The sequence below is a fragment of the Micromesistius poutassou genome (genome assembly GCF_964030765.1).
Source record: "Micromesistius poutassou genome assembly, chromosome: 14".
Lineage (NCBI taxonomy): Eukaryota > Metazoa > Chordata > Actinopteri > Gadiformes > Gadidae > Micromesistius > Micromesistius poutassou.
This window is the reverse complement of record NC_140284.1, coordinates 10,553,635-10,580,070: the sequence shown is the minus strand read 5'-3', so window position 1 is coordinate 10,580,070 and position 26,436 is coordinate 10,553,635. Positions and strand designations below refer to the sequence as shown.

Sequence of the window (26,436 nt, the reverse complement as noted above, 5' to 3'; positions counted from 1 at the left end):
AAATCTTTATGGATAGGAATATTTTATTAGATCATTAATACTGAATCAATTTATTCTGCACCAGACACAATTCTAATTCACTCTTTCTGACAAGGCAGAGTGATTGCGGCTGGAAACATCGTAGAGAGGGAGAGAGGGAGGGAGAGAGGGAGAGAGGGAGGGAGAGAGGGAGGAATGGAGGGAGGGAGAGAGGGAGGGAGGGAGGGAGAGAGGGAGGGAGGGAGGGAGGGAGATATGAATCTCCCAGCCTGTTTCATTCATCCGAAAGAGGATCCCCTTGTTCCTCCAGAGGGAGTACCAGGGGGTATCAGGGGGTATCAGGGGGGGTATGAGGGGGTATTTACCCCAGGATGGGCTGCACCACGATGGACCGTGGGTTATTCAGGTTGCGTACGATGGCTCTCCTGGACTTGTCGGCAAGCCTCATGACCGATATGCTCCTGTACCGCGGGTCGGTCCAGTACAGGTTCTTAGAGATCCAATCGTAGGCCAGGTCCTCCACTCCGTCCACCCGATTGGCTGCCAGTATCTCCCGGCCTGTGGGGATCAAAGCCGCGGCAAGGCCGGCGTTAAACTCGCGCAGATAAAAGAGGAACACATTTAAATAAATAGAATGTCAGCTTGCATTTTCCCCCCGCGTAGACAACGACAACCGAGGCTGGCCCTAAAACAACTGGACCAATCAGAGCCGCTGATATTCCTTTCTTGTGGGAGGGGGTAGGACTACGTTTGTTTTATGTATTTCCTTGGTTCTTTGGTTCTGGGGGAAGTTGCATAAATAGGAGATCAAATGTTTGTGTATTTGTGAATTTGAGTTTTGGTGAGGCTGTGATTTCCTGCATGACTTTGACCTGTTGATGAGTTGATCTCCTCTCTGCTGACTGTGCTCAGTTCCCTCCTTCCCCTTCCCGTCCCCTCCCCCCCTCTCCCCCCCCCACCGGTATCAGTAAGCCTTATCACCCCCCCCCCCCCCCCCCCCCCCCCCCCCACACCAGCACCTCTTACTCCCACAATAAGCTGCGTTGAATCACATGGCAGAGCTCTCTCTCCTGGGAAGAAGGTTTACACTCGAGGTTTACACTGCGACGTAAACACATAAAATAGAAAAATATCTTCGGTCATGATAGTCCGTGGTACGAGATTAGGGCTGGGATTATGATACAGTGGTTTTGTAAGTATGTAGGGTCAGGGTGTACAAAACACCCCCTATCATGCCCTATCAGAGACGGCGCAGGCATCGCTAGATGTGATGGAGTGTAGAAGAGATATCATCAAACTGCTTGTAAACATCAAAGTGTATTCAGCCTACTGGGTTTCGGCCTAGGGGCCTAGGTGTATATTAGTATATATATATATGTATATATAGATATTCTATGGTTGTAGGTCTAGGTGTATATATTCTTACGTTGTAGGTCTAGGTGTGTATATTCTTACGTTGTGGTTCTAGGTGTCAATATTCTATGGTTGTGGGTCTAGGTGTGGCTATTCTATGGTTGTAGTTCTAGGTGTAGATATTCTATGCTTGTAGTTCTAGGTTTAGACACTCTATGGTTGTGGGTCTAGATGCAGATATTCTATTGTTGTAGTTCTAGGTGTATATATGCTATGGTTGTGGGTCTAGGTGTATATATTCTATGGTTGTAGTTCTAGGTGAAGATATTCTATGCTTGTAGTTCTAGGTGTAGATATTCTATGCTTGTAGTTCTAGGTGTATATACTCTATGGTTGTGGGTCTAGATGCAGATATTCTATTGTTGTAGTTCTAGGTGTATATATTCTATGGTTGTGGGTCTAGGTGTAGATATTCTATGGTTACTCAGACTCTTCACGGTGTGCCTCATAGCCATACAGCGACCACATTTAATGAATCAATGTGAAAGAATCTCACCAGTGCCGTCCACATTCTGCTTGTAGATGATGTCCTTGGACGTGTCCGAGAAGAAGATGGCGTCGTCGGCGGAGCTGAAGTCCACCCCCACGAAGTAGGAGGGAGGGCCGGTGATGGGCAGGATGATGTCCTCCTGGGAGGACAGGTTGAAGGGGATGCCCCGGACCGACAGCTGGCTGGAGAACAGCAGGAACTGACGCACACCTGAGGAGGGCATCAAGAAGATCCAGATCACCCCTGACATCTGATCCAGATTATCCATAACGCCCATAACGTCTGATCCAGATCACCCATAACATCTGATCCAGATCACCCATAACATCTGATCCAGATCACCCCTGACATCTGATCCAGATTATCCATAACGCCCATAACATCTGATCCAGATCGTCCATAACATTTGATCCAGATCGTCCATAACATCTGATCCAGATCGTCCATAACATATGATCCATATCATCTATAACATGTGATCTAGATCATCCATAACATCTGATCCAGATCATCCATAACATCTGATCCAGATCGTCCATAAAATCTGATCCATATCATCTATAACATGTGATCTAGATCGTCCATAACATCTGATCCAGATCGTTCCATAACATCTGATCTAGACCGTCCTATCGTGCTTATCTTACCGACACATCTCTTCCCGTCAGAGTGCAGGTCGAAGCCCATGCGACATTTGCAGCGGTAGCCGAGTCCTCCGTTGTCGCTCCTGTGGCTCAGAACACAGATCTGCTCACATCCTCCTCGGACCAAACCACAGGGATTCGGTACTAGGGATGCAAAAACAAAATAACATTTGACACAAACAGAAAAACACTATTTTTACACACAAACCTCAGGTAAGCTGGATGAAAATATACTACTGTGGTCCTGCCTCACTGGTAGAGAATTGCATTAATACTGCCATGGTTACGGGTTTGATTCCCACTTAAGCTACCCATGCTGAGGATGTATGCTCTCACATTAATGTAAGCTTTCCTTTTTATGAAGGACATTCAATGTATAGTAACCTAGGAAGCCAATGATAACTGATAATTGGTTTAGAAATTTAGCATTTCAGCTTACCATAGGGCTGATTCAGCCTGTGAATGACTGCTAATCCGTGGGGGGTCTGAGATGTGGTGTAGACCACTTGAGGATTATTGTCACTAAATTTGTTTGCTTTCATCACGGCCATCTTCGTCCAGTCCGTGTAATAAATGTTGTGTTCGAACAGAGAGAGGCCAAACGGATGTGGGATGAGAGATCCACCATGAACCACCGTTTTACTGAAAGAAAGAGAAAGGAAAAGAAGAGGTAATGTTATAAGAACAGAGAACTCGATTGACGGTTGAATGGTGGTCGCCCCGTTTCAAATCATTCACGCTGTCATGCATCCATTTAATTACATGCAGAAGTCAAAGAGCAATCTTCCAAAGATTAAAACGAATGAAAGAGAAACAGTCTTTGTCTTTTTTTTTATACCGATGGAGACCGTCGTAGGTGGCGGTTTCCAGGTAGTCGTATCGGGCTGTCCGCCCAGTAGACGCGCTGGGCTGGGATGTCCACGGTAATCCCAGCCGGCAGCCCAGTTTGCTCCGGATGATCCCGTAGCGGTTGCTGCCGTCCATGTACGCGCGCTCCAGCCCCGGCTCCCCGTTCCCCGCTTCCCAGTCGAGAAGAACATGAAGCTGAGGGAAAAATGCCAAAAATGTAGGGTGGGGGGGGAATGTAATCTCTTGCGCATTTCCTCTTTCAAACGTGCTCTTCACAGACCTGTGCCCCGCGAAGGATTACGCTTTGATACCCAAAACCACAGATTATTTTTTTAAGGTTGGGGGGGGGGGGGGTAGGAATATTACCTCCGTAATTGAACATTCATTTGTGCTTAGCATTTTAACAGCAGCCATCTGGCACTGCCTAACCCCCACCTTCCTGATCCATTCTCCCGAAACGATACTATTGGATTACAAGAGGGTCATCACTTTGCTCCGCACTAATCCAGCCTGGGCAATCTGCTCATCTCACACACACGTAGCCTTTATCCGGCCCCGTCTGAGTGTGGAGCAAATACTGTACACACGGTGGGGGGGGGGGCATTGTGAGGAGCACTCCGGACGGCCGCTCTTACCCGACGGTGGGGTCCAGGGCGAGCCCCCTGGGTCGGCCCAGGTTCTCCGTGATCAGCGTGAGCCGGTTCCGGCCGTCAAAGTCGGCCACGTCGATGCGGTTGACGCTGGACTCCACCACATACAGCTTGTTGTTCACCCAGTCCACCGCCAGGTTCTCCGGGTTGTCCACCGACACGTTCAGGACCACCTGCACGTTGGAGCCGTCCAGGTCCACCGAGAACACCTGCCAAACACAGAGAGTTCATGTCAAGGCGTCCTTACTGTACTGACAGCGATATATATTGTTTTTCTTTCTTCTGACAAATGTACTTCTTGTAAGTCGTTTTGGATAAAAGCGTCTGCGCAATGCCCTTAATGTAAATGTAAATGTAATAGCGGGCAGGTGGATGGAACGGTTGAATGTGTTGCTATTGACACACATCGACGCGAACACCGGTCCGACCGTCTGGGTTCGGATTGAGCTCCTTTACGGTGGCGATAGGAAGGGTTTGCTCAATGTGCTGGCACTTCTCAGACGCCACTAATACCTCAGGCTTGAAGCCTTGGCAGAGCCCGGCCAGTGCTCTTTACAGCTCAGCGTCTTTTGGAACTCTACCCAGGCGTCTAAAAAGCAGGATTTTCTACTGACCTGGTTAAAGGAGAAATTGAATCTGGGAAAATGGCCTGGCAGTTTACCCTCGCTGGTTACATTCACATGCCCCGCTCGGCACTGGCCTACTTTTAATCCGATGACATGCCACCATTAAGGTGGCTGATGTGTAGATACCGGGGTCTCTGGCGTCTCAGCCCAGTGGCTGCGGTTCAGACTGCCGAGAGGCGAGGTGAAGATTGAAGACCGAAGCCGAACAGTCAAAGAATGCATATAAACCCAATCAGCCGTCTGGAATCAAACACTGCCCATTACTTAGGGCAAGCTTGGGTTACAAAAATTGCACCCTGGTATGTGAGCGTTGTACCAGCATATCAGAAAGGTTTCAAGATTAGGCAATTTGGATTCCAGGAACCTTGCCCCCTTTCCTTCATTATGTCCCAGTCTCTGGGGAGCCGGCATATATCTCTCTCTCTCTCTCTCTCCTCTCTCTCTGTCTCTCTCTTGTGTCTCTCTCTCTCTGTTGATCCTCTCTCTCTGTCTCTCGCGCTGTCTCTCTCTCTCTCTGTCTCTTCATTTAGTAACAGTGTTGGCTCTCCTCCCTACTACAACTCAGGCCGTCCCTGAGAACAGTGAGTAGATTCATGCTCCATTCAATGGACTACACTACTGTAGTGCAGTATATAGTGTAGCCAAAAGTTACTGGGTTCGATCCCCAATGTTTGCGGTGTACCTGCAGACACCCTTGAGCATCACTGTTTTTTAAGCGACAAGCTAGTTCAAATGTTACACATTGTGACATTAGACAGTAAATAGCCAGATAGTGATGAGCTGTGATGGACGCCATTGCTTCTAGTGCAGGTAAATCTGACCAACTGGGATGCGAGTCGTGTGTCTACCTTGTTCTGGATGGTGTCGGTCCAGAAGACCCGGCCCAGGAGGTAGTGGTAGTCCACCCCCACGGCCACCCCTCGGTTCTGGGACTGGATCAGCGTGCGCAGGTTGTTCCCATGGAGGTCTCCTATGAGCAGGTCTCGGCCGTTGGAGAAGACCAGGGATGGCACTCCGGCTACAGGGGGACAACATCATGACAAAAACATGTGTTAGCAATAAGTCACGCAATGTGGACCTTCGTATTCTCTCTATCTTATGGGAGTTGAAATTGGCTTAAATTTCTGTATTCAGTGTACATTTAAATATACATTTATGGCATTTAGCAGATGCTTTTATCCAAAGCGGAGTACAACGATTCATACACATACTGTATATACGGCAGAGTCAACCATGCAAGGCGACAGCCAGCTCGACAGGAGCAATTAGGGTGAGGTGTCTTGCTCAGGGACACCTCGACAAACAGCTAGGAGGATCAAACTAGGAACCTTCCGGTTGCAAGTCAACCCGCTCTACCTGCTGAGCTGAGCCGACCCTACATTCAACTATTTAGTCATGCATCAGATTATTTTATCCACCGCGACGTACAGTAAATCCAGATACAGGTTATTATGGAGGTAGGGGGGGTAGGTATCCTGCTGTAGGAGGCCAACGGATATTGGAAATCAAACCCATAACCTGGACAACTGTGCAAAATCAGCTGATCGCAAGGTTCCTTTTGTGAGATATTCAAACGCTCTGTGGTCAAGCTGCTGCAGTTTGATTAAAAAAAAAAGGTGGAGCAAAAAAAAGAAGCTAAAGAAGTTGTGTATTGAAAATGGAATCTCCTTTGTGAAACTGTGTAAGTTTCGTAAGCTCAGATGTTACTTGTGGGGCTATGTGTGGGGTGCATACCAAACACCATCTCCTGGTACTCATCTCAATAACTCACTAAAAAAGTTATGTGCACCCTTGGTTATAAATATATATATATATATATATATATATATATATATATGTGTGTGTGTGTGTATGTTAGTGGGACTCACAGGAGACGTTGGCTCTGCAGTATTGGTGCTGCTCCAGGACGTAGTCGGCCCGACAGCTGCAGCGGTGGCTGCCGATTCGGTCCTCACACAGCTGGTCACACACCCCCCACCTGGAGCAGTCATCGAAGTCTGCACCGGGCGTTATGGGAGGAGGAGGAGGAAGAGGAGGACGAAGAAGAAGAAAGAAAGAAAGAAAGAAAGAAAGAAAGAAAGAAAGAAAGAAAGAAATCCATTTTAGACATTCGATATCTAACATGGTTATGGTATGGATATGGTATTCCATGTGTGGTGGTGAGGGATCAGGATCCAACGCACCCACGCAGGAGCGGCTGTCGTTGGCGCTGACGGCGTAACCCGACGGACAGGAGCAGACCCCGCCCTCTGGAGACGCACGGCAGCGATGCTCACAGCTGAGAGACGCACACCTCCAGATACCTGACACACACACACACACACACACACACACACACACACACACACGCGCACACACGCACATGCACACACACACACAGACACACACAAGGAACACTACACTTTATTTATGAGCCCCACAATCTGCTGATCTATTCATCATTTCATGTCAAACAAGTGAAAGAGAAACAGACAATTATACAGACAGACAGATATACAGACAGACAGAGACATAGAAAAAGAGACAGGCGGACAAACTAACCGAGAGGCAGACAGACAGAGAAACAGGCAGACAGATATTCAGGCGGACAGGCAGACAAACAGACCGACAGGTAGACAGACAGACAGACAGACAGACAGACACAGAAAGGCAAAAGACAGACAGACAGACAGGCAGACAGGCAGGCAGACAGACGGTTGCACTGACTGCAGTTGCGTCCGGCGGTGCTGTTGGTCTCGTCCTCTCCGTAGGGGCACTGGGCGGAGCCGTCACACAGCTGGTCCTGGGGGATGCACAGGCCTGACGACGGACACGCCCACTCCCCCGGGTAGCACTCCTGCGGAAAGTTGTCTACACACAGGGGTGAGCAGAGTGAGCAGGGTGAGATATCAGGTGGGATCGCTAGGAAATGTCAAGCATGATCGCAATGACATGTCAAACATGAGCAGTGTGAGAAAACATGGGCAAACTTAATACCACACACTTTGGTCAACAGTGTGCAACAATGTGTGTGTATTATGTGCGCGTGTGTAGGTGTGTGTGTTTGCATGTGTGTGTGTTTGCATGTGTGTGTGTGTGTGTGCGTGTGTGAATCTGTGTGCGTGTGTGTGTGTGTGTGTGTGTGAGACACACACACAAGTGTTATCCCTCAGAGGAATGCAGTGCTGAACCCGATGCTGTGAGTCACACGTCATGGTGCGGCCAACGCGCACTACTGTCCCTTTAAATCGTCGTGGGGGGTGGCAGAACATTGGGGGGGGGGGGGGGGGGGGGGGCCTCTGAGGGATCTGGGGGGTCTGGGGGCCCATCTTTTAAAAACACACACGCTCTTCTCACAGCGTGGAGGAATTCTAAAGCCCCCTTTGGAGGGCCGGGCCGCAGTCTGCCACAAAGAGGCGTCTGAATAACACACTTAGACGGAGGGCAGAGGTAGCGCCCTGCTAGCCCAGACCTAGCCCGGAGCCTGGTAATGCAGAGCTTTCTCCTTCACTAGCGCAGTATCCTTCTCGACAAGTGGTGGGCACGATTACCCAAAGTGGCTAACAATGCCGTGAGTGCATTCGTCCTTAGAACTGGCAGCCCTGCCGGCAGTGTTGCCAGATAGGGCCAGAATTCCCGCCCGATCTGGCCAGATTGGGTGGGAAATCGTAACAACGTTGTTCCTGCCGGGAGACATCTGAGGGGATCAGATCCTAGGTTGCTGTAATTGTAGTTGAGTGTGTTTGTAATTGTGTTTCGAAACAAAGTCGTACCACAGCCTCTCTCGTCTGCGTTGTCTTCGCAGTCGTCCTCCCCGTCACACAGCCACACTTGGTGGATACAGCGGCCACTGGGACAGCTGAAGTAGCTTCCTCTGCAGGTGGGGTATGCTGCCAGGGGGAGAGGCAAAGGAGAGGACTTCCAGAGTTTAGAGTGCCTCTAGCAACAACAGCAGCGGTATCCAAGACAGAGATCAACAGGGATCAGAATGAGAGAAGAGAACAAAGTGGGGGGGAGGAGAGGAGAGGAAGGGGGAGGAGAGGAGGGGAGAGGAGGGGAGAGGGGAGGAAAGGAGAGGGAGAGGAGGGGAGAGGGCAGGGGAGGAGAGGACAGGAGGAGAGCAGAGAGGAAAGGAGAGGAGGGAAGAGGAGAATAGAGGAGAGGAGAGGAGAGAAGAGGAGAGCAGAGAGGTGGGGAGACGAGAGGAGGAGGGAAGAGGAGAATATAGGAGAGGAGAGGAAATAAGAGGAGAGCAGAGAGGAGAGAAGAGGAGGTCAGAGAGGTGGGCAGAGGAGAGGACGAGAGTAGAGGAAGTGAGAGGAGGGGAGGGAGGAGGAGAGGAGAGGAGAGGATAATAGAGGAGAGGAATGGAGGGGAGGACAAGGAGCAGAGAAACGTTACATACTGCAGTTCTGCTCGTCACTCCTGTCCCCACAATCATCGTCGTGGTCACAGACGTATCGCTGAGGCACACACTCCTCGTTGCGACAGGCAAACTGGCCGGTGCTGCAGTGCTGTGCTACAAAGTAACAGGACAGAACAACCGTCATTCCCCCAAATGCACCACACTATGGAGAACATTGTAGCCCAGAGCAACCTGGCCTTGGAGGCATTTGACGGTGTTGATAGCAGAGGATTCATTCTGCTGTGTCCACTTACTGCAGTTGGCCTCATCAGAGCCGTCCCGGCAGTCCGCCACCTGGTTACAGCGCTGGGTGCGGTTGTAGCACGCTCCATTAGCACACCTCAGCTCCGTGCACTCGGGGTAATCTAGAACACAGAGCAGTGAGAGAGGAGTCAGTGTTAGCAGATGGTGAATCAACATTCAGTGACCTCGATCCCCTTCGTTCTCAAACGGGCTATTGGTTGGAGAGAGAGGGCCAGACTTTCGGTTATAGGGGTTCAGCGGCGAGAAAGAGGGATAGACCTCTGACGGAGGGATATTGATATTCGGATATTGCTTTGTCAAATTGTTGATAAAAAAACAAATTTATCACATTTATTCTCCTTTTCTTTGGGGCTGTTCTTCTTGTCATGTTCGTATTCCTGTCACAGGACTGTTAACTGGTGTACACTTCATAGGAATGAAGAGACCATGGACTGTTGGTACAGCTTATAGGTAGTTGTGTTGCGTTAGACAGGGATCATGCTATAATTCAGCCTAACTTTTCAGATACATATATTTATATATACATAAAGATATTATTATTTCACATATTTCCGAGGTTAGGCTGTAGACTATGGAGATTGAAACCAGTACCTTCTGGCAGGGAGACGATCACCCCATAACCATTAGATCAACGTTTGCTGGTTCAAACTACAGCCACCTTGCTAATAGGAGCATTAGCGTTCAGGGTCTGCTTCTTCATGTGAAACAGTGGGTAACCGAATATTTCATACATTTCTAAAGGACTGGCATTTCTGTGAGCTGGGGGTCATTGGTTTAGAACAGGAAACTGTGCAATATCATAGCTAAGACCCAGGAAAGAAAGGCACAAAGGGTCATTCTTAGTGGTAACATCCCAGAACATGTGCAAAGCTAATGCGAAGGATAAGGGACGTTTACCATTAACACCAGTAACAGCCACAGCATTCTTTATGAAATTGTGAGATTACCGTAGTGTACTCAGTTGTGCAGCGACCATGTCCGCACAATAACGAAATAGCAGCTGAACCTCAGCTGGACTAATCCACAAAGGAATCTGCAATCAACCTCTGACAACAAGAAGTATATTGTGGCCCATTTTGTCAGTCAGCGAGCCTCTTAATCTTAACAAATTGATTAAAATGCCACAGGAGAGAGAGCGAGTAAGAGACATAGAGCTAGGGAGAGAGGGGGGAGAGAGAGAGGAAGCAAGAGAGAGAGAGAGAGAGAGAGAGATTGGGAGAGATGGGGGGGAGGGAGAGAGAGAGAGATTGGCAGGGAGAGGGGGGAGTGAGAGAGAGAGAGAGAGAGGGGAAAGGGGAGAGAGAGTGCTAGAGAGAGAGAGAGAAAAAGAGAAAGGGATTTTGAAGAGTGCTAGAGAGAGAGAGACTGAGAAAGAGAGAAAGGGGGTAAGAAGAGAGAGCGAGACAGACGGCGCGCGAGAGAGAGAGAGCGGGGGAAACAGCAACAGAGAGAGAGAAAAAGCAAAGCAAAGCAGGGAAACTCACGGCATCCTCTTTCGTCCGATCCGTCGGAGCAGTCCGGCAGCATGTCGCAGCGGTATTCATTGGGGACGCACGCTCCATTGCCGCACCGAAACTGTCCGCTAGTGCACGTCCGCTCGGCTGGAGAGAGAGAGAGAGAGTCACACGGGACCTGCCATTTACTGTTTAGCACTAGTGACTGACGGTGAGTTCAGAGACGCCTCGTTGAGGAGCAGGAGGTCAGGACTGGGCCTTTTAGGACGCCTAGAAGTGAGCTGTAGAAGCTAGGGAATCGAACCCAGAACCTTTACCTCATCACAAGTGAATCACTAACAGTTACATCAACAGCACATTAACAGCACTTATGCGTGGCCACACTCACGACAGTGCTGCCGCTCGTCCGAGCCGTCCTCGCAGTCCTCCTCGTCGTCACACACCCACACGTCCGGGATGCACTCGCCGTCACTCAGACACCGGAAGTGGCTCTGGTCGCAGGTCACCTGAGCTGTGGGAGCACAGACCGCAACACAGCGGGTCACCATGTCATTCAGTGGACCACAGGTTGGTTGCCGGTTTAGGGTAATGTCCATATCCACATGGTCGGGTCCAATATTCAATCCCACGTTGAACAAAGCAGAGAGAGAACTATTTCAGTGCTATTTAAAAATATTTATATACATTATTTTAATTTTCTTAAAATGTTTAATACAAATCGGTACTCTACATCAGGCATATTTGAATCAAATATTATGAATCAGATGCAATACCGTCATTTAGAAATAATGGGAATGAATATAAATGTCCCAGTGAATTTGCGCGTTCAACCAGTAGACTCACGGCAGTCCTGCTCGTCAGAGTCGTCCACGCAGTCCGATGTCCCGTCGCAGTGCCAGTCGCCCGGGATACAGCGCCCTGTCCCGCAGCGGTACTGGCCCAACTCACATCCTGCACGACCACAACAACACACCTCATCAAACGCACTGACGGGTCACCGCTCAGGTTTCACCCCCGACCGGACTACAGGAAGTTGTGTGTTAACTTTGAAATCTTTTTTTTTTTTTTTGGAATGTATATATTGATGACGTCTTGCAGCTGGTGAGTTGCTCCCCAAGAGGTTCTCGCGGTTGTGCTGACGCACACAGGTCACCCTGATGAAGCGTGCTGCTAACAGCATTGACGCGCAGCGGAGACGCGCGTGTCAGCCGCCCCCCTCGGACAGTTACACAACCCACTCCCCTGCACACACACCCCTCCACCCCCCGCACTCATCCCAGCACGGCTTTGATGTTCACACTGGAGTGGCACACGTTGCGATAAGGAACCCCCCCCTTCTTGCTTTCCTGAACTTCTGCGAGGAGGGGTGGTGGTGGTGGTGGTTGGGGTGGTGGGGGTGGAGGGAGGGGTTGGTGGTGGTGGTGGTGGTGGTTGGGGTGGTGGAGGTGGGGGTGGAGGGGTTGGTGGTGGTGGTGGTGGTAGGGGTGGAGGTGATGGTAGTGGTGGTGGTGAGGGAGGTGGTGGTGGTGGAGGTGGTGATGGTAGTCGTGGTGGTGGTGGTGGTGGTGGTGGTGGAGCTGGTGGTGGGGGCTGGAGATCGACTGGGGGTGAGGTGGTGGGCTGGTGCAGAGGGGGAGGCATAGTTCAGTGACAGAGTGCTCCGTCAGACCTGTCCGACTTGGAATGTGCAAAATCTGATGGTCTCTCTCTGACAGACTGATTCATAGCACATGCTGGTCCTGGTCAGAAAAGTAATTGAAATAAATCGTGGTACTGGGTGGTACCGCAGCCCTTTCAACCCAAATACTTCACCGAGGGGAGATGCAAGGTGATGGTGGTTGGTGGTGCAGGCATGCTAGGGGTCGGTGGTCTATCTCTTCCTTGTCTTATCCATTACCCCCCCCCCCCCCCCACACACACACACACACACACACACACACACACACATACACACTTAAGCTATCTCCACAGGGAAAATAAACAGCTTACTATCAAACAGAGCAAACACATCAACTCAGTGGTTTCAAGAAGGAGAATCCACAAAGACAATATAGTAGTACCATATTGACACTCCGTATTCTAACTTTTTATTTTAACAGTGATTATTTTTAAGTTGGGTGAAATAAAAGCTATGGCAGCTATTTAAATTTAACATCTTACAATGAACACATTTGATCACATTATAAATATAGTGTGATATAAGTAAAGTATACATTATTAAAATGGTAACCTTGACATGTCTTCATTGTTTTAAGATCGATAATCAATCCATAAAATACAACTCGTGAAAACGAAATGAATAAAGACAAAAAAACATTCACAACTCACAAAGAGAGGAAAGACCCCAGACCCAGGAACAGATCCCTGGGGTAATCGCAGCCCTTGATGAATGACGTGTTAGTGAGAAGTAAGCGGGCCGAGTCAGAAGTGCATCATTTGCTTTATGTAATGTCATGTCCGAGATGGCTTACGACCACCTGAGGGTCAGTGCCTACACCGCTGCACTATAAGCCTGGCGGTCAGGTTCACACGAGAGGCCATGCCTCCTCTGAATTAGCCAAAGCAGAACAGCACCTCTCTAACACCGCCGCCGCCAAACAGGGCATCGGATTTAACTCGTTCAGCAGCTATCTGGGAGGCAAACCTTTTCTCCTGCTCAGCTTACTAATGATTAAATTGCTCCCTGTCAGCTCAAAGGGAGCCTTTGTTTTCAAGGCAATCCAGCCGATGGTTTTAGCCTGATCTGTAGCGTGGAAGCGAGGACCAATGGGGGACACATGGAGTCCAACTCTGGGGACACATGGGGGACACAGTGAAGGAACGCTGGAGCAGTGTGGACACTTGGGGAACACATTGGGTCGAACCCAGGGGACAGATGGGGGACATATTGGGTCTAACACAGGCGACAGATGGGGGACATGTTGGGTTTTACCCAGGGGACAGATGGGGGACATGTTGGGTCTAACCCAGGGGACAGATGGGGGACATACTGGGTCTAACACAGGGGACACATTAGGGGAACATGTGTGTGTTCAAAAGCAGCAATAAGGACGGTTCAGCAAGCAGAATTCTTCCTATTTAAAGTTATCTTCATGTAATCTGAGCATCCAAACTTTTAATTAAAACAAGAATTAATTAATTAATTCAGATTTACATTGACATTTTATTTCAACAAATTTCATTCATAACTGGCAAGAAGAAAGGTGATACAATAATCAAAAAAATAGCCCACATTACTTGATGAAATTTAATAGATTCACAACGTAGTAAGAAGATTGTGACATTTTTGATATTGTCCACCTTTTAACTGTGTTTTAACTAGTCTAGTGAACAGATTAAATTCATACGAACAAACGGTTATTAATTCAAAATTCACACAGGATGACCACATGAAACTGAAGAACGAAAAAGTAAATACCACCCTTAACCAGAGACCATTGAGGCCTGCCAGCAGTGATGACAGCCACACTGAGGGGGAACCTTCAACAGAACCACCTTGTGTTCTGTAGGCGCATGAAACACTTTACCCATTCTGTAACTTTGTGTAAATGCCTGTCCCACCTCGGGACAAAGGCCAGATTTGACTCGCTCTCAATCCATACCAGAAAAGGTAGTTAGTATTAGTGGACTTAGGCCTTAAAAACACAAGCCTGCCATTAAGATTAAGATGTCTTAGCACTGGTGCCTTTTGTCGCTGCTGTCTTTGTGTTGTTATTGTTGTTTTGCCGTTTTTCCCTTTGCCTGTTTGCTAGGCCGCGTCCTTTCTAATTAGCCAACTTAAACCCACAGCAGGACAGAAGCCCACACTATCCGGGCGAGATAAGGACACCCTATTACCGCCTAACAAAGAGGAGCACCCAAGGAATTTTCATTAGAAAGAAGCTTCTCACCGCTCAGAACCCCACGGGGGAAACTACAATGGCACAAAAGAGCTGCCAGCTGGGTTGTTACCTCATAACTAGAAGTTTCCCCCGGTCCCTGAGGAAATAAAACCCAGATAGAACGCATGCAGTAAGAGGATACAGTAGGTAACTTCCTGTCTGAGGAGGGCAGAAGCCTCCTCAAACATCAGTGTACTACGCAAAAAAGGAAACTCTGCGGACAGACGGCCCCAGAACACCTCTGTTCCTCGTCAAACGCACACAGAAGGCCCTCGGGGGCCCTCGGAGGCCCCTGGGGAACGTGCTCTGGCTGTCATTAATTAACCGCCTTGTTTTGGTGCTGCCCGTCGCATTCTCTTTGAATGCGCGGTCCAGAAAGCGGCCGCTGGCAGCGGGGAGCGCCGAGCCCGTCTGTGCTGTCAGAGCGGAGTGCTGCTGGCCGTTTCATATGGAAATCGACGCGACGGAACGCAGTCAATTGCCAAACAACTGACTTTGGCTCTTACCGCTACACACGGGAGGGAGACAAACAAAACCAAAAGGGGGTTATTTTGGCAGAAGCACAAGCGCGTTCAAAGGGGAGGAATGGCGTGGCAGTGAGGGGGGAGTCTATGGAGACATGTATTCTTGTAAAGAGCACTCATCAGTAAAATTTTGATAAATGTTTTAACAACTATACAGGTCTGCTGAATGAATGGAGCTCGCCTACGGCAATTAAGGAGGCCATTCAGCTGCCTAATGTTTCCGTGGATACTAAAACAGTGCACACTGCACACAGTGGCACGGCTCCATCCTCTGTGTCACTGAGACTGGAACCTAGACCCGGAGAGCCGCGGAAAAAAAAAGAGAAAAGGATCGGAGCAGAGTTTTTTTTTCTGCCAAGTGTGCTCACTTGTGCTCCCCTCCTTTCTAATGCATCGTTTCTGCTGCTCAAAGGCTTTAGGGTCCTATACCGGAAAGGACTTTCCCTTTGCATGTGTGAGGCGGCGCTGTCCCATGTTGGCACCGTGCTCCTAATGGAGGACCCTTTGTTGACAACAAGATTAAAAAAAAAGGAATTTTTTTTTGTTGTAATAATGCACTGAATGGAATACACACGTGTATGTTGTTAACATGCAGATTTGCAGATTTGCAAATCTGCAATTGCAGATTCTCCGGGCAATAATTATGGGGCAGAAGCACACAGAACAGCAGATATACACCAATAGGGGTCATGGGACAAAACAAGCATGTTTAGGGTCAGTGATCAGCATGGTCTTTTTCTCTGGGTAGGCTGATTCTATAGGTTATATATTAGTCCAGTCAGGGCACACACTGTCATGCTTAGTTATTTTCTTGCTGATGCAGGCACTCAACGTGACATCCTCAGTGTTGAAGTTAAGAAAGCTCTGACCCAAATAGTCGACTAAAGGTGAGTGAATCCTTAGAGCGTGGAGATGGTCAGTGTGCAGCCTGGGCCATAGTCCAACTACATGGGGAAAATATGCCTTAAAAAAATAAAATAATTCTTGCAACATTTGGTGAATATACGATAAAAGACTACAAAATTATATTTTTTGCCCCACTTGATTAGATTTTTCACATGATTTTATGTGTAATGACATATATTACAGTATGTTATTGTTCACAACTTAAGGTTTACTGTTTATTAGCCAACAATTCTCTGAAAAAGATAATTAAGATAAGCTAGGCCAAAAGCATATTACTATGGGTCGGTTGTTCACGATAACTCAAGTAGGCTTACATTTACACAAGTACTGTATGTTTATTTATCCAGTGCTTCAGTGAGTGTTGCGTTGTCATAAAACGTTTCACTCCACCAACATTTGAAAGACACTTCATCTTCTAGCTGGCTTTAAACTCACCGGTCAACCTCAAAGAATGACAGTTGACCACACACAGCCATACTCAGGGAAAACTGCTCATTGAGAGGGGCAAGAACTTCTGTTAAACCGAAGACTGCGCCCGTTCAGAGTGTGGACAGAAGCACCGGTCGTATAAACCACAGAGGTGAAATTCTCTTGGCATCAACATGTGATTAATCAATCACCAACCGGTGGTTAATCGGCTGATTAGGTGCTAAATAAACGGACAGGCCCACACTGGGCCTGTCCTCTCCCCAACACCGTGTTCCCTGTCCTGCCAACACTGTTCATTAACTACACCTGCAGTATTCTGTCATGGCAGCACTTCTGAATAATGTGTTTGGATTAGGGCATCTGTACTTTGATTTATGCCTGGTAATTGGTCATTATAGTAACCTGTTAATAACAATAACAAACACCTGATGTGCATGAATAACGATGAGGTTGCTGAGGTGTTACAGCAGTTGAAATATTAAAAACTCCAACTGCTCCACACTGTGTGTAGGGTATATTAGGTAAAATAAAATACAAAGTACTGAAGAAAAGTTACTTTTTTTACATTTTCTTTATTAGCTTTGATGTTTTTGATAGACTTAAATCCACCAGTTAACAAAGTTGGAAGTGGGTGGGTTCCTAGGTGCCAACAGATATATAGCCTATTCTTTCCCCTCAGGTCAGAGCTGTTGCTTAGGTAGAAACCGGTGTTTTCCACGGCAGCTGCAGTGTAATTAGTTGCTTGATTCACGGTAAGGAGCTTACATAGCCTACTAAAGGGTTGAGCAAAAAGAAAGCAGATTACATTTGGAGACGCAGGATCGAGGTAGGCTACAACTGTAGCAGACCTGACACGGCTGACAAAAATAACACCAGTTCCCATGTCTCTCTTATTAAGTGTAAATAAAATCCCTCTCGATGCATAATAATGTACGGCTCATCACCGCGGGTGTTATGCACCCTGATAAGAGCATTCCTCTGAATGAGGTTTGTACCAGCAGCAGAGCTTTCAGTGCTCAGTTAGTCACATGCTCTCTTCTGTTACCTAGCAACAGAAAAGCTCAGGCAAAAGTTCTCCGAGAGAACTTCCAATCTGCCTCGCGCTAACCTTTTACACACACACACACACACACACACACACACACACACACGCACGCACGCACGCACGCACGCGCACGCACACACACACACACACACACACACACACACACACACACACACACACACACACACACACTTCGCTAAGAGACTTGGACCTCAAATCAATATTGTTGTTTTTTCACTTACTATTTTTTTCACTTACACTTACTATTAATTAAGTCTCGGTGACTCAGATCTAATTGACGAGGATTTGGGTTTTAGTAGATACATTAATTACAATTAAACATATGTCGAATTGAAATTCCTGAATGCCTGCCTGCTGAAGGCTAAGAAACATAAAATTAATGTAAATGAATATGAAGTTAAGTTATATTGAGGGTCTCCCTGGGAATCAGCCGGTGTTTTTTCTGTTTGGCTTTGAGCAACAAGTGATGAGCAAGTGGAATGCGAGTCAATGGATGAAAGCTGAACAGAGATTTTTAAAATCCACCTGTTACAGCACCACCTAAACACACAATTAAACAACAACAAATGAAGGAAATGAACTCACCTTGGGAATGGCACTTGGATACACAAAACAGCAGGCCGATAGAGAGTTGTATGAGTAGTTTTCTCCACATCGTGTCCCGGCTGTGCCTTCCAGCTCCGCCTGAAGCCGAGCAGATGGAAGAGCTCTTGGGACTGGGATGCGGGTGCCCTCCTCTCGCTTTCTTGTCCGGCTAGGAGTTGATGAAAAGGGGCGTGGACAAAGTCCAAGACGGCCTCCACACCCCCCATCCTAGCCCTCAGGATAAATCCCGTACTTAGGCCCAGGAATCTGCATAATGCTATAGCCCCGGCTGCGCGTGACTCTGTTCCTCCGTGAGTTGTGATAATTCGTGCTTTAATTCGGGCTGCCTCGTCATCACTGATTGTCTAGGTTCATATTTCGCAATAACAGGCCCACACTATGCGTATTTCCAAAGACATGGAAGACAATTATAAATTGGTTATAATGTAAATATTAAGGCAAATACAATTTATTAAACTATTAAACTATGAATATAATTAATTTAAACTGAAATCGTCACAAAAAGTCCACAACGTGTACATATTGATAGCTTTCCAAAGTTAAGTGCGTCTAAAAGTTCTCGTTATAATTAGCCTACTTGTTGTCGAATTAAACACAATGGAGGACCTCGTGGTGAACTCACCCGATGAGAAGCACGACAGCGCCACCGTGTGGAGCTCCGGCGCCCAGCACCCACCTCCGGATCATCACCACCGTGCGGGTCCGGTTGCCATGGGCAACACTGCAGTTCAGCAACTGAAACTTTTTTGTGTCTGACTCTGAATGCGACCTTGAAGTCTGAGGTCTTCTTGTGGTCTTCACTGCGGTAGCCTACTTTGAGTCATGGTCTCCCCGCACAGAAACCCGAAAGATCTCATACAGATGATCAGGGACACCACCGAGGTAGGCTACTGCTGCGTACAACAAAAATTTAAGTTAGGAGACTAGTTTACAATAGCCTACGATTTACTGAGAAATCGAAATTAAAAAAAATTAAAAATAAATTCAATTTTTCTCAGAAAGTAAGGAAATGTATCTGAAGGCCTAAATAGGCCTAATGACTTGTAATAAAAATAATGATTTTTCCAATCTCGCTTCATAAATTGCAGCGATACACGGGAAAATGCTTTTACATTTTTTCTTATCATTGATTGATTGATTTATTGAATACAGGACATGGATGATATGCACAAGTGTTTGGGCAGACCTGGGAGTCCTTCCCCAGAGGACCAGACCGAGGTGGGGCCGCTGCCGTCCCGGGTGAAGGAGCAGACCGAGGTGGTGACGCTGCGGTCCCTGGTGGAGAGGCAGACCGAGGTGGGGCCTCGGCGGTGCCAGGTGGAGGAGCAGACCGTGGTGGGGCCGCTGCGTGCCCGGGTAGAAGAGCAGTCCGGGCTGATCGGTGTGTTAAAGCAGAGGGCCGACCAGGCGCGTCTCCGCTGCCAGGCGCTGCAGAAGGTCAACGATGAGCTGGAGGCTCGAGTGGCAGCCGGGCTGAAAGAGCTGGACTCGGAGAGAAGGAAGGCCAGGCTGTTGGAGAAGAGGTTTAACGACCTGTTCGTGAACCATCAAGGGATTGTCGTGTTCAAAGATGACTATAAAAGACACAACTTCCAGCTTTTAGAGGAGAACAAACTTTTAAGGACAGAGAATGAGGCGCTCTTTTCACAGAAAATGCGAGATCAAGAGACTTTAATAGGTCAACTGCGACAAGATGTTCACCTGAAAGAAAAGAAACTCAAAGATATGGGAAAATACTTAGGGTGAGTGCATCTCTTCATAAAACACGTCCTCTGTTTAATACGTGGTTCCGTGTGTAGATGCATGTGCAGGTCACCTAAACACAATTTTCACGTTTTAAGGGACAAAGAAGCTGGATGGAATGCAAAGATGTTAAAACAGAAATCCCTTACACAATGGCAGGAAGCAGCACAGTTAAAAAGACTTCATGACACCCAGGACAGTCTTAAAGCAGCAGAGGATATGTGTAAAGGTGGGTGTGGACTTCCTCAATATCAATTTGTCATTATTGTATAATATATTATTTTTTAAATTGCATCCTGTTTGGTCAGATCTGAAGCACCAGCTACAAGAGGCAGGAGATGGACGTGCTTTGATGGAGAACGAAATGACGCAGACGATAAACACCCTCTGTGTAGAAAAAGACATTTTCATAAATATGTCGGTCGAAAGAGGAAAAGTCGTACAGGTAGGGTGAAATTGGTTCCATGTGCGGTCTCGTGTCGAAAACGGATTGCCGTGTGCAGGAGCGGGCGCAGCTTGTTGAAGCTGTAGCGCCCAGTTTATATTTGTAAAGCTGCTTTAATCTGGATCAACCGTCATAACGGGCAAATACACACGACTTTTATAGAGCATGAGAGGCTAATGATGAACACAATTATACTGTATTATTATTTTGTGTTATTGGTCAAAATTAACAGTTGATCAAACTTCCAAATCCAATTCCAAACTTCCAAAAAAACACTTCGATTTGGTAACTCACACAAGGGTCATCTAAGGTGTATATGTGTGTGTGTGTGTGTGTGTGTGTGTGTGTGTGTGTGAGATCATATTGGCTTGGTTCCACTCTACCATTGAATTCAAGTCAATAGGTCTCTTTCAAATAACTTAAATATATTATAGGGTAATTGCAAAAGGGATAATTTCTCTATTTTATATTTAACCCATCCTTAAATAATGTAAACAGTTGAGTTTCCAAATATAAGTCCAAACAAGGACACACTCATCAGAAACAATCCTCTAGTATTATGCTATATCCTATCACTTGTATTCGCACATGGAATGCTTAACTCCTGGTCTGACCTTTTCCAGTCTCTGAATTGTGCCAGAATTCAGCCCTAGGCTATTTTTTCCATTTCATATTGCAGGAAAAGCAAGAGAAACTTCAGCAGTTGGAGATTAAAATGGAAGAAGTGGAAAATTTGAAGGCCAGAGCAGAGAACAGGTAGTCGATTGACATTTGTGCTCTCAGATTGGTCTTTGATAACCAATGAAACAAACAAACAAATTGATGAACTGAGTTTGTAGCAAATTCTTAATGATAGAGACCAATCTTATATTATGGGCACCTCTGCTTCAGGTTCAAGCAGGAAGCAGAAGCAGTCAACGTTAATGTGAAGGTTATGAATCTCCAAAGTGCTCTTGATGAAGCAGTGAAGAAAAACAAGAAGGCCAGAGAGGTTGGTTACAACAGAACAACTTTACTGTTTTGTCCAACAAAAATATTGTATAGCCTTGAAAGCATTGTGTGTGATTATTCCATAGGACTTTGAAGCCTACAAAGAACACAGCTCCTACCTACTCACCCGGGAAAAAGAGCTAAATGCAAAGCTTCGCAACTTGTTTGGTTGAACAACAAGGCTTCAGCAATGACGCGCCTGATCAACATTAACGAAAATCGTTGTTCGTTGCAACTAAACATTTAAATATGGGAAAAATAAAAATTAAAAAGACCAAAGATACAATATATTGTTTCTTTATTCTTTCGACAACTTTAACATTTTCTTGAGGACAAGATGTTTCAGACACATCATAGAGAACTGTACAAATAGGAGCCCATGCTTTAGGACCCGTGCTCCTTTTCCAATCTCGCTGCCTTCTCGATCACCTCCTCAATGGCACCCACCATGTAGAACGCCTGCTCTGGGAGAGCGTCGTACTCGCCTGGGGAACAAAGGAAACCATAAATACATCTCCAAAAAATAACATCCATCCATATAGTGCTGAACGATTCATCAAATTCAAACAGACAGTGTGATGTAGTAGAACATGATTTTCACACGTTGTATTCTAGCCATTTTGTACATGGTCACTGACAAAGTAAATAACTAAAGCCCAGTGGTGATCCCAATGCGTCTTACCGTCGAGAATGGCCTGGAAGCCTTTGATGGTCTCCTTCAGGGGCACCAGCTTGCCCGCGTGGCCGGTGAAGACCTCTGCGACCTGGAATGGCTGGGACAGGAAACGCTGGATCTTGCGAGCGCGTGCTACCGTCAACTTGTCCTCCTCAGACAACTCATCCATTCCCAGGATGGCGATGATGTCCTGCAGAGACTTGTAATCCTGATAGAGAGAGAAGGTTGGTGAGATTACAGATGGCCCATGTTGAACAGTATTCACCGCCACGTCATTTAGCAGATGCCTTATCTAGAGCAACTTGCAGTAAACACAGATTCATGTCATCAAGCGGTAAATAGCGGCATGCAGCAGGGATCGAACCAGGTTTAAGGACAAGGTAGAATATATGTAGGCACTAGGCAATATAGATTTAGGGACTAGGTAGACTAGATTTAGGGACTAAGTAGACTAGGTAGTAAAGATTTAGGGACAAACCTGGAGGATCTTCTGCACACCACGAGCGACGTCGTAATGTTCACCTCCGACGATGTTGGGGTCCATGATACGGGAGGTGGAGTCCAGGGGGTCCACGGCGGGGTAGATACCCAGCTCAGCGATAGCACGGGACAGCACGGTGGTGGCGTCCAAGTGAGCGAAGGTGGTGGCTGGGGCGGGATCCGTCAAGTCGTCAGCGGGGACATAGATGGCCTGGATAGACATCACATGATATGTTAATTAGTTATCTGGTCATCTCTTATTGTTAAAATGTACATTTACACCACTTGGTACAAACCTGTGTTTTTTTGGGAGTATATTAATAAATTAAGTTGAACTTCAACCAACACCATGTACGTTTTCCCATTAGGGCTTGATAAGCTAGCCCTTAGCTATAACTGTCGTCGGAATAGTTGACCCTTCTGAATGATGTCAAGAATTAACCAACAGAATCTAAGCCGCTAACCAAGCCGAGAAGACCAGAATGTTTTTAAAATGACCTCATTATTGCCAAAAAGCACTGTTGTTTGTACTTGTCTACATTAACAAATCACAGTAGAAACAGCTACAGGTGTCCATCATGCCGAGAGCTTTACCTGGACCGAGGTGATGGAGCCCTTCTTGGTGGTGGTGATTCTCTCCTGCATGGTTCCCATGTCTGTGGCCAGGGTGGGCTGGTACCCCACAGCGGAGGGGATGCGACCCAGAAGGGCGGACACCTTAAGTACAGAGAGACATGGCAGCTTCAGTCTCACAGTTGGCGAAACCTTAATGTCTTCCCTTTCAAATGAAGCAATCAAGTAAGTACGATGTTCGGTGTGAGTTGATGCTGACCTCTGACCCTGCCTGGGTGAACCTGAAGATGTTGTCGATGAAGAGGAGCACATCCTGACCCTCCTGGTCACGGAAGTACTCTGCCACGGACAGACCGGTGAGGGCCACTCGGGCACGGGCACCTGGGGGCTCGTTCATCTGACCGTACACCAGGGCCACCTGGAAAACACCGGAACACACTGTGTTACCGTCTGGCGTTCACATTAACGAGAGCCCACAAGGTCACCCCGAGACGAATGATGTTACGGGAGGACAAAGGGCTTCACCTTGGAGGTGTCGTCCTTGAGGTTGATGACTCCAGACTCAATCATCTCGTGGTACAAGTCGTTGCCCTCACGGGTACGCTCGCCCACGCCGGCGAAGACGGAGTAACCACCGTGGGCCTTGGCCACGTTGTTGATCAGCTCCATGATCAACACGGTCTTACCCACACCGGCACCACCGAACAGACCTGAGGAGACAGCAAACAAACACAGATGAGTTGTGGACATTAAGGATTAAACAAACAATATGTAAGGAATGAACCGAGTGACGACGGGCGCGGGGGGGGTCCTGTCGACGATGGCCAGCAACCTTAACTTTGCCGCATCACCACCCCCAAAGTGGTTTATTCCATGTCTACCACCATGACCAACTGTGTTTAGATATTAGTTACTTACTTTAATCTACTTTAATAGAACTCAAATAAAAATATTGCCCAGGAATCATTTGACATATCGTTTGTGTGTTGTCAAGGAGACATCAACAGGTGGATAGTTGTATTGGACTGTGATTGTTAACATTGGATCTATAGCGCATTGATTCAGAACTGTTAAAAAGGCAAAAGGTGTCCCGTTGCACACCCATGTGACGTTATCGGCCAATCAGGATCAAGTATGCAACAACGCTCCAGTATCACATCCCACTGACCGATCTTGCCCCCCTTGGCGTAGGGAGCCAGCAGATCCACAACCTTGATGCCAGTCACCAGGATCTCCTGCTCCACACTCATGTCTGTGAACTCTGGGGCCTCAGCGTGGATAGGGGCGGTCCTGCAGGGCAAAGACACTCATTAATACAACACTAGGCAAAACTGAGTGCAGTACCTTCCATTGTAATACACCGGCTGGGTGAGAATCCTCTACTATTGTATGATTAGATTACAACTATATTAATCCCCCGTAGGAGAAATTTGTTTGTTGTAACAGTCCAGCGGCAGTGGAAAAACACTGGGTAAATATACAATACAATAAAAATACAGTAAAAAATACAAGTACTATTGCAAACAAAAATAGACGCTAAGGTAAATGCTTAAGTAAGGACAAGACAAACAACAACAAACAGGGCAAACAATACAGACGGTATAAACAATATAAATTATTAAAATGTAAAGTGTAAATTGTAAATTATAAAGTGGCTATGTTCGTGTATGTACGTCCTGGCACTTACAAATAGTACTTAGCATCGTGTAGCACCTTATCCTAGCCATCTTTGTTGTATATGGGGTTAACGGGTTAACCTAGCGATTGTTAGTGCTTGGCACTTGGTTCTATGAACATCCTTACTGTACTGACAGCGATAAATTGTTTCTCTTTCGTCTGACAAATGTACTTATTGCAAGTCGCTTTGGATAAAAGTGTCTGCTAAATAACCTCAATGTGAATGTACTCACTGCTTGGTGCTGATGGGACCCCTCTCGTCAATGGGCTCTCCGATGACATTCATGATCCTGCCCAAGGTCTCGGGGCCCACCGGGATCCTGATGGGAGCGCCGGTGTCCAGGACCTTCTGCCCACGGACCAGACCCTCGGTACCGTCCATGGCGATGGTGCGGACGGTGTTCTCCCCTTTGTAAACGAGAAACACACGTCATTCTCTGGAACCGTTGAGCCTAGGAATTAACAGTTAAGGAGTAACCTTGAACTGACTAAATCCAAACAAACAACCCACCAAGATGCTGGGCCACCTCTAGAACCAGCCTGCTCTCTCGGCCAGCCACCTCCAGGGCGTTCAGGATGGGGGGCAGGCCTTCGTCGAACTGGACATCCACCACAGCGCCGATGACGGCAACGATGCGACCGTTGGCGATGATGGACTCGGCAGCAGGGGCCACATAGCTCCTCTCTGAAGGGCAAGAACCGGAGGATCTTATTATTCGGTTCAAAATTCAGGGAAATTGCTGCTACTGGTCTCAGGGTTGAATCGGATTATACGTAATTTACATCAAATCATATACAAATCGGGTACCCGAATTTGGATACATAAAACGGATTAGTCAAATAATTCATTCTGTTTTAAAAGACACTTATATATGAAGAGACGGTGTCACTGTAGGCTCAAACAGAGCAGACCTTGACGCGTGGTTGAGCCATTTGCGTGCCGACTATTGACAAGTCGCGCTTAGCTAACAGCTAAAGTTACTGAGGTCACAGAGTAGGACGTCTGAAATAAAACTTCAACGCAGGAACCAGATAATGCAAAACGGAGACATACTAATAGACTTTCATCCACGTTTAAACACGGATTCTTTATCCAAAATACGACCGTAGTCGCAGATGAATGAGACGGTGAAAGGTTGTCGAGGCCTGTAGCCCGGCGTGCAGCCGCCGCAGCTGCCAATGTCAAGTCCCCGGAATCGGTCTTCACTAACTCTGACATCCCGCTAACTTAAATATTCCATTACTTACGTGAATAAAGGGTTGCATTTCTGCCCGTGAGGTGTTTGAGGGTGTTGACCTGGGGGTTGAAAGCCCGCAGGGCCCCTGTGCAGCAGCGTCCCACAGCACCCAACATGTTTAAGATGGCTGAAGGTCTTGAATGGAACGACCGTCTACTGTGTTGTAGTGTGCAGTGCTAGGACAGCGCCTGCGCGCAGCTTATTGTGCTCTCCTTCCCGTCGCCGATAGAGGGCGGAAGATGCCCATATACATTTGTACCACTAAAAGACCCATTATTTTGACCTTGTCATGCATAAACTCAGCTAACTAAATAAGGTAAATTATAAGGAGGCAGACTCAGTATTATACTCTAGATTATCGGTTGTTTCATTCTTAATATTATAATATATATAATATATAATATAATATCAAAATATATGTATATGTATATTATATTGTATTATGTGTA

The 26,436-nt window shown here is 47.1% G+C and overlaps 3 protein-coding genes across 3 annotated transcripts in view; 1 reads left to right on the top strand and 2 right to left on the bottom strand.

Annotated features, from left to right (window-relative positions):
* Positions 1-18,214, bottom strand: part of lrp2a (low density lipoprotein receptor-related protein 2a) — a gene marked incomplete at both ends in the record, with an annotated part of 64,379 nt that extends 46,165 nt beyond the window's left edge. Inside the window, 20 exon segments of the mRNA XM_084478984.1 lie at positions 345-537; positions 1,889-2,092; positions 2,530-2,670; positions 2,966-3,168; positions 3,365-3,408; positions 3,410-3,465; positions 3,468-3,557; positions 3,560-3,570; positions 4,011-4,234; positions 5,500-5,669; positions 6,520-6,648; positions 6,835-6,954; positions 7,358-7,501; positions 8,404-8,520; positions 9,036-9,149; positions 9,290-9,400; positions 10,784-10,900; positions 11,142-11,264; positions 11,597-11,704; positions 18,145-18,214. Coding sequence (XP_084335110.1) covers positions 345-537; positions 1,889-2,092; positions 2,530-2,670; positions 2,966-3,168; positions 3,365-3,408; positions 3,410-3,465; positions 3,468-3,557; positions 3,560-3,570; positions 4,011-4,234; positions 5,500-5,669; positions 6,520-6,648; positions 6,835-6,954; positions 7,358-7,501; positions 8,404-8,520; positions 9,036-9,149; positions 9,290-9,400; positions 10,784-10,900; positions 11,142-11,264; positions 11,597-11,704; positions 18,145-18,214 — 2,489 coding nt within the window.
* A 1,106-nt stretch (positions 18,215-19,320) lies between these two features.
* On the top strand, positions 19,321-21,520 carry LOC311358844 (coiled-coil domain-containing protein 89; the record flags this gene model as incomplete). Its single annotated transcript, XM_084478948.1, has 3 exons — positions 19,321-19,820; positions 21,245-21,344; positions 21,430-21,520. 3 exons carry the CDS (start codon positions 19,321-19,323, stop codon positions 21,514-21,516), a joined length of 687 nt encoding a protein of 228 aa, XP_084335074.1. The 3' UTR covers positions 21,517-21,520.
* Positions 21,521-21,624: 104 nt separating this feature from the next.
* LOC311358040 (ATP synthase subunit beta, mitochondrial-like) lies at positions 21,625-26,158 on the bottom strand. Its single transcript, XM_084478030.1, has 10 exons — positions 25,998-26,158; positions 25,261-25,434; positions 24,983-25,157; positions 24,241-24,362; positions 23,598-23,782; positions 23,332-23,490; positions 23,094-23,216; positions 22,498-22,710; positions 22,026-22,227; positions 21,625-21,828 (listed from the first exon to the last, which is right to left on the bottom strand). The coding sequence occupies exons 1-10, from the start codon at positions 26,101-26,103 to the stop codon at positions 21,728-21,730; spliced, it is 1,560 nt and encodes a 519-aa protein (XP_084334156.1). The 5' UTR covers positions 26,104-26,158; the 3' UTR covers positions 21,625-21,727.
* Positions 26,159-26,436: the final 278 nt, after the last annotated feature.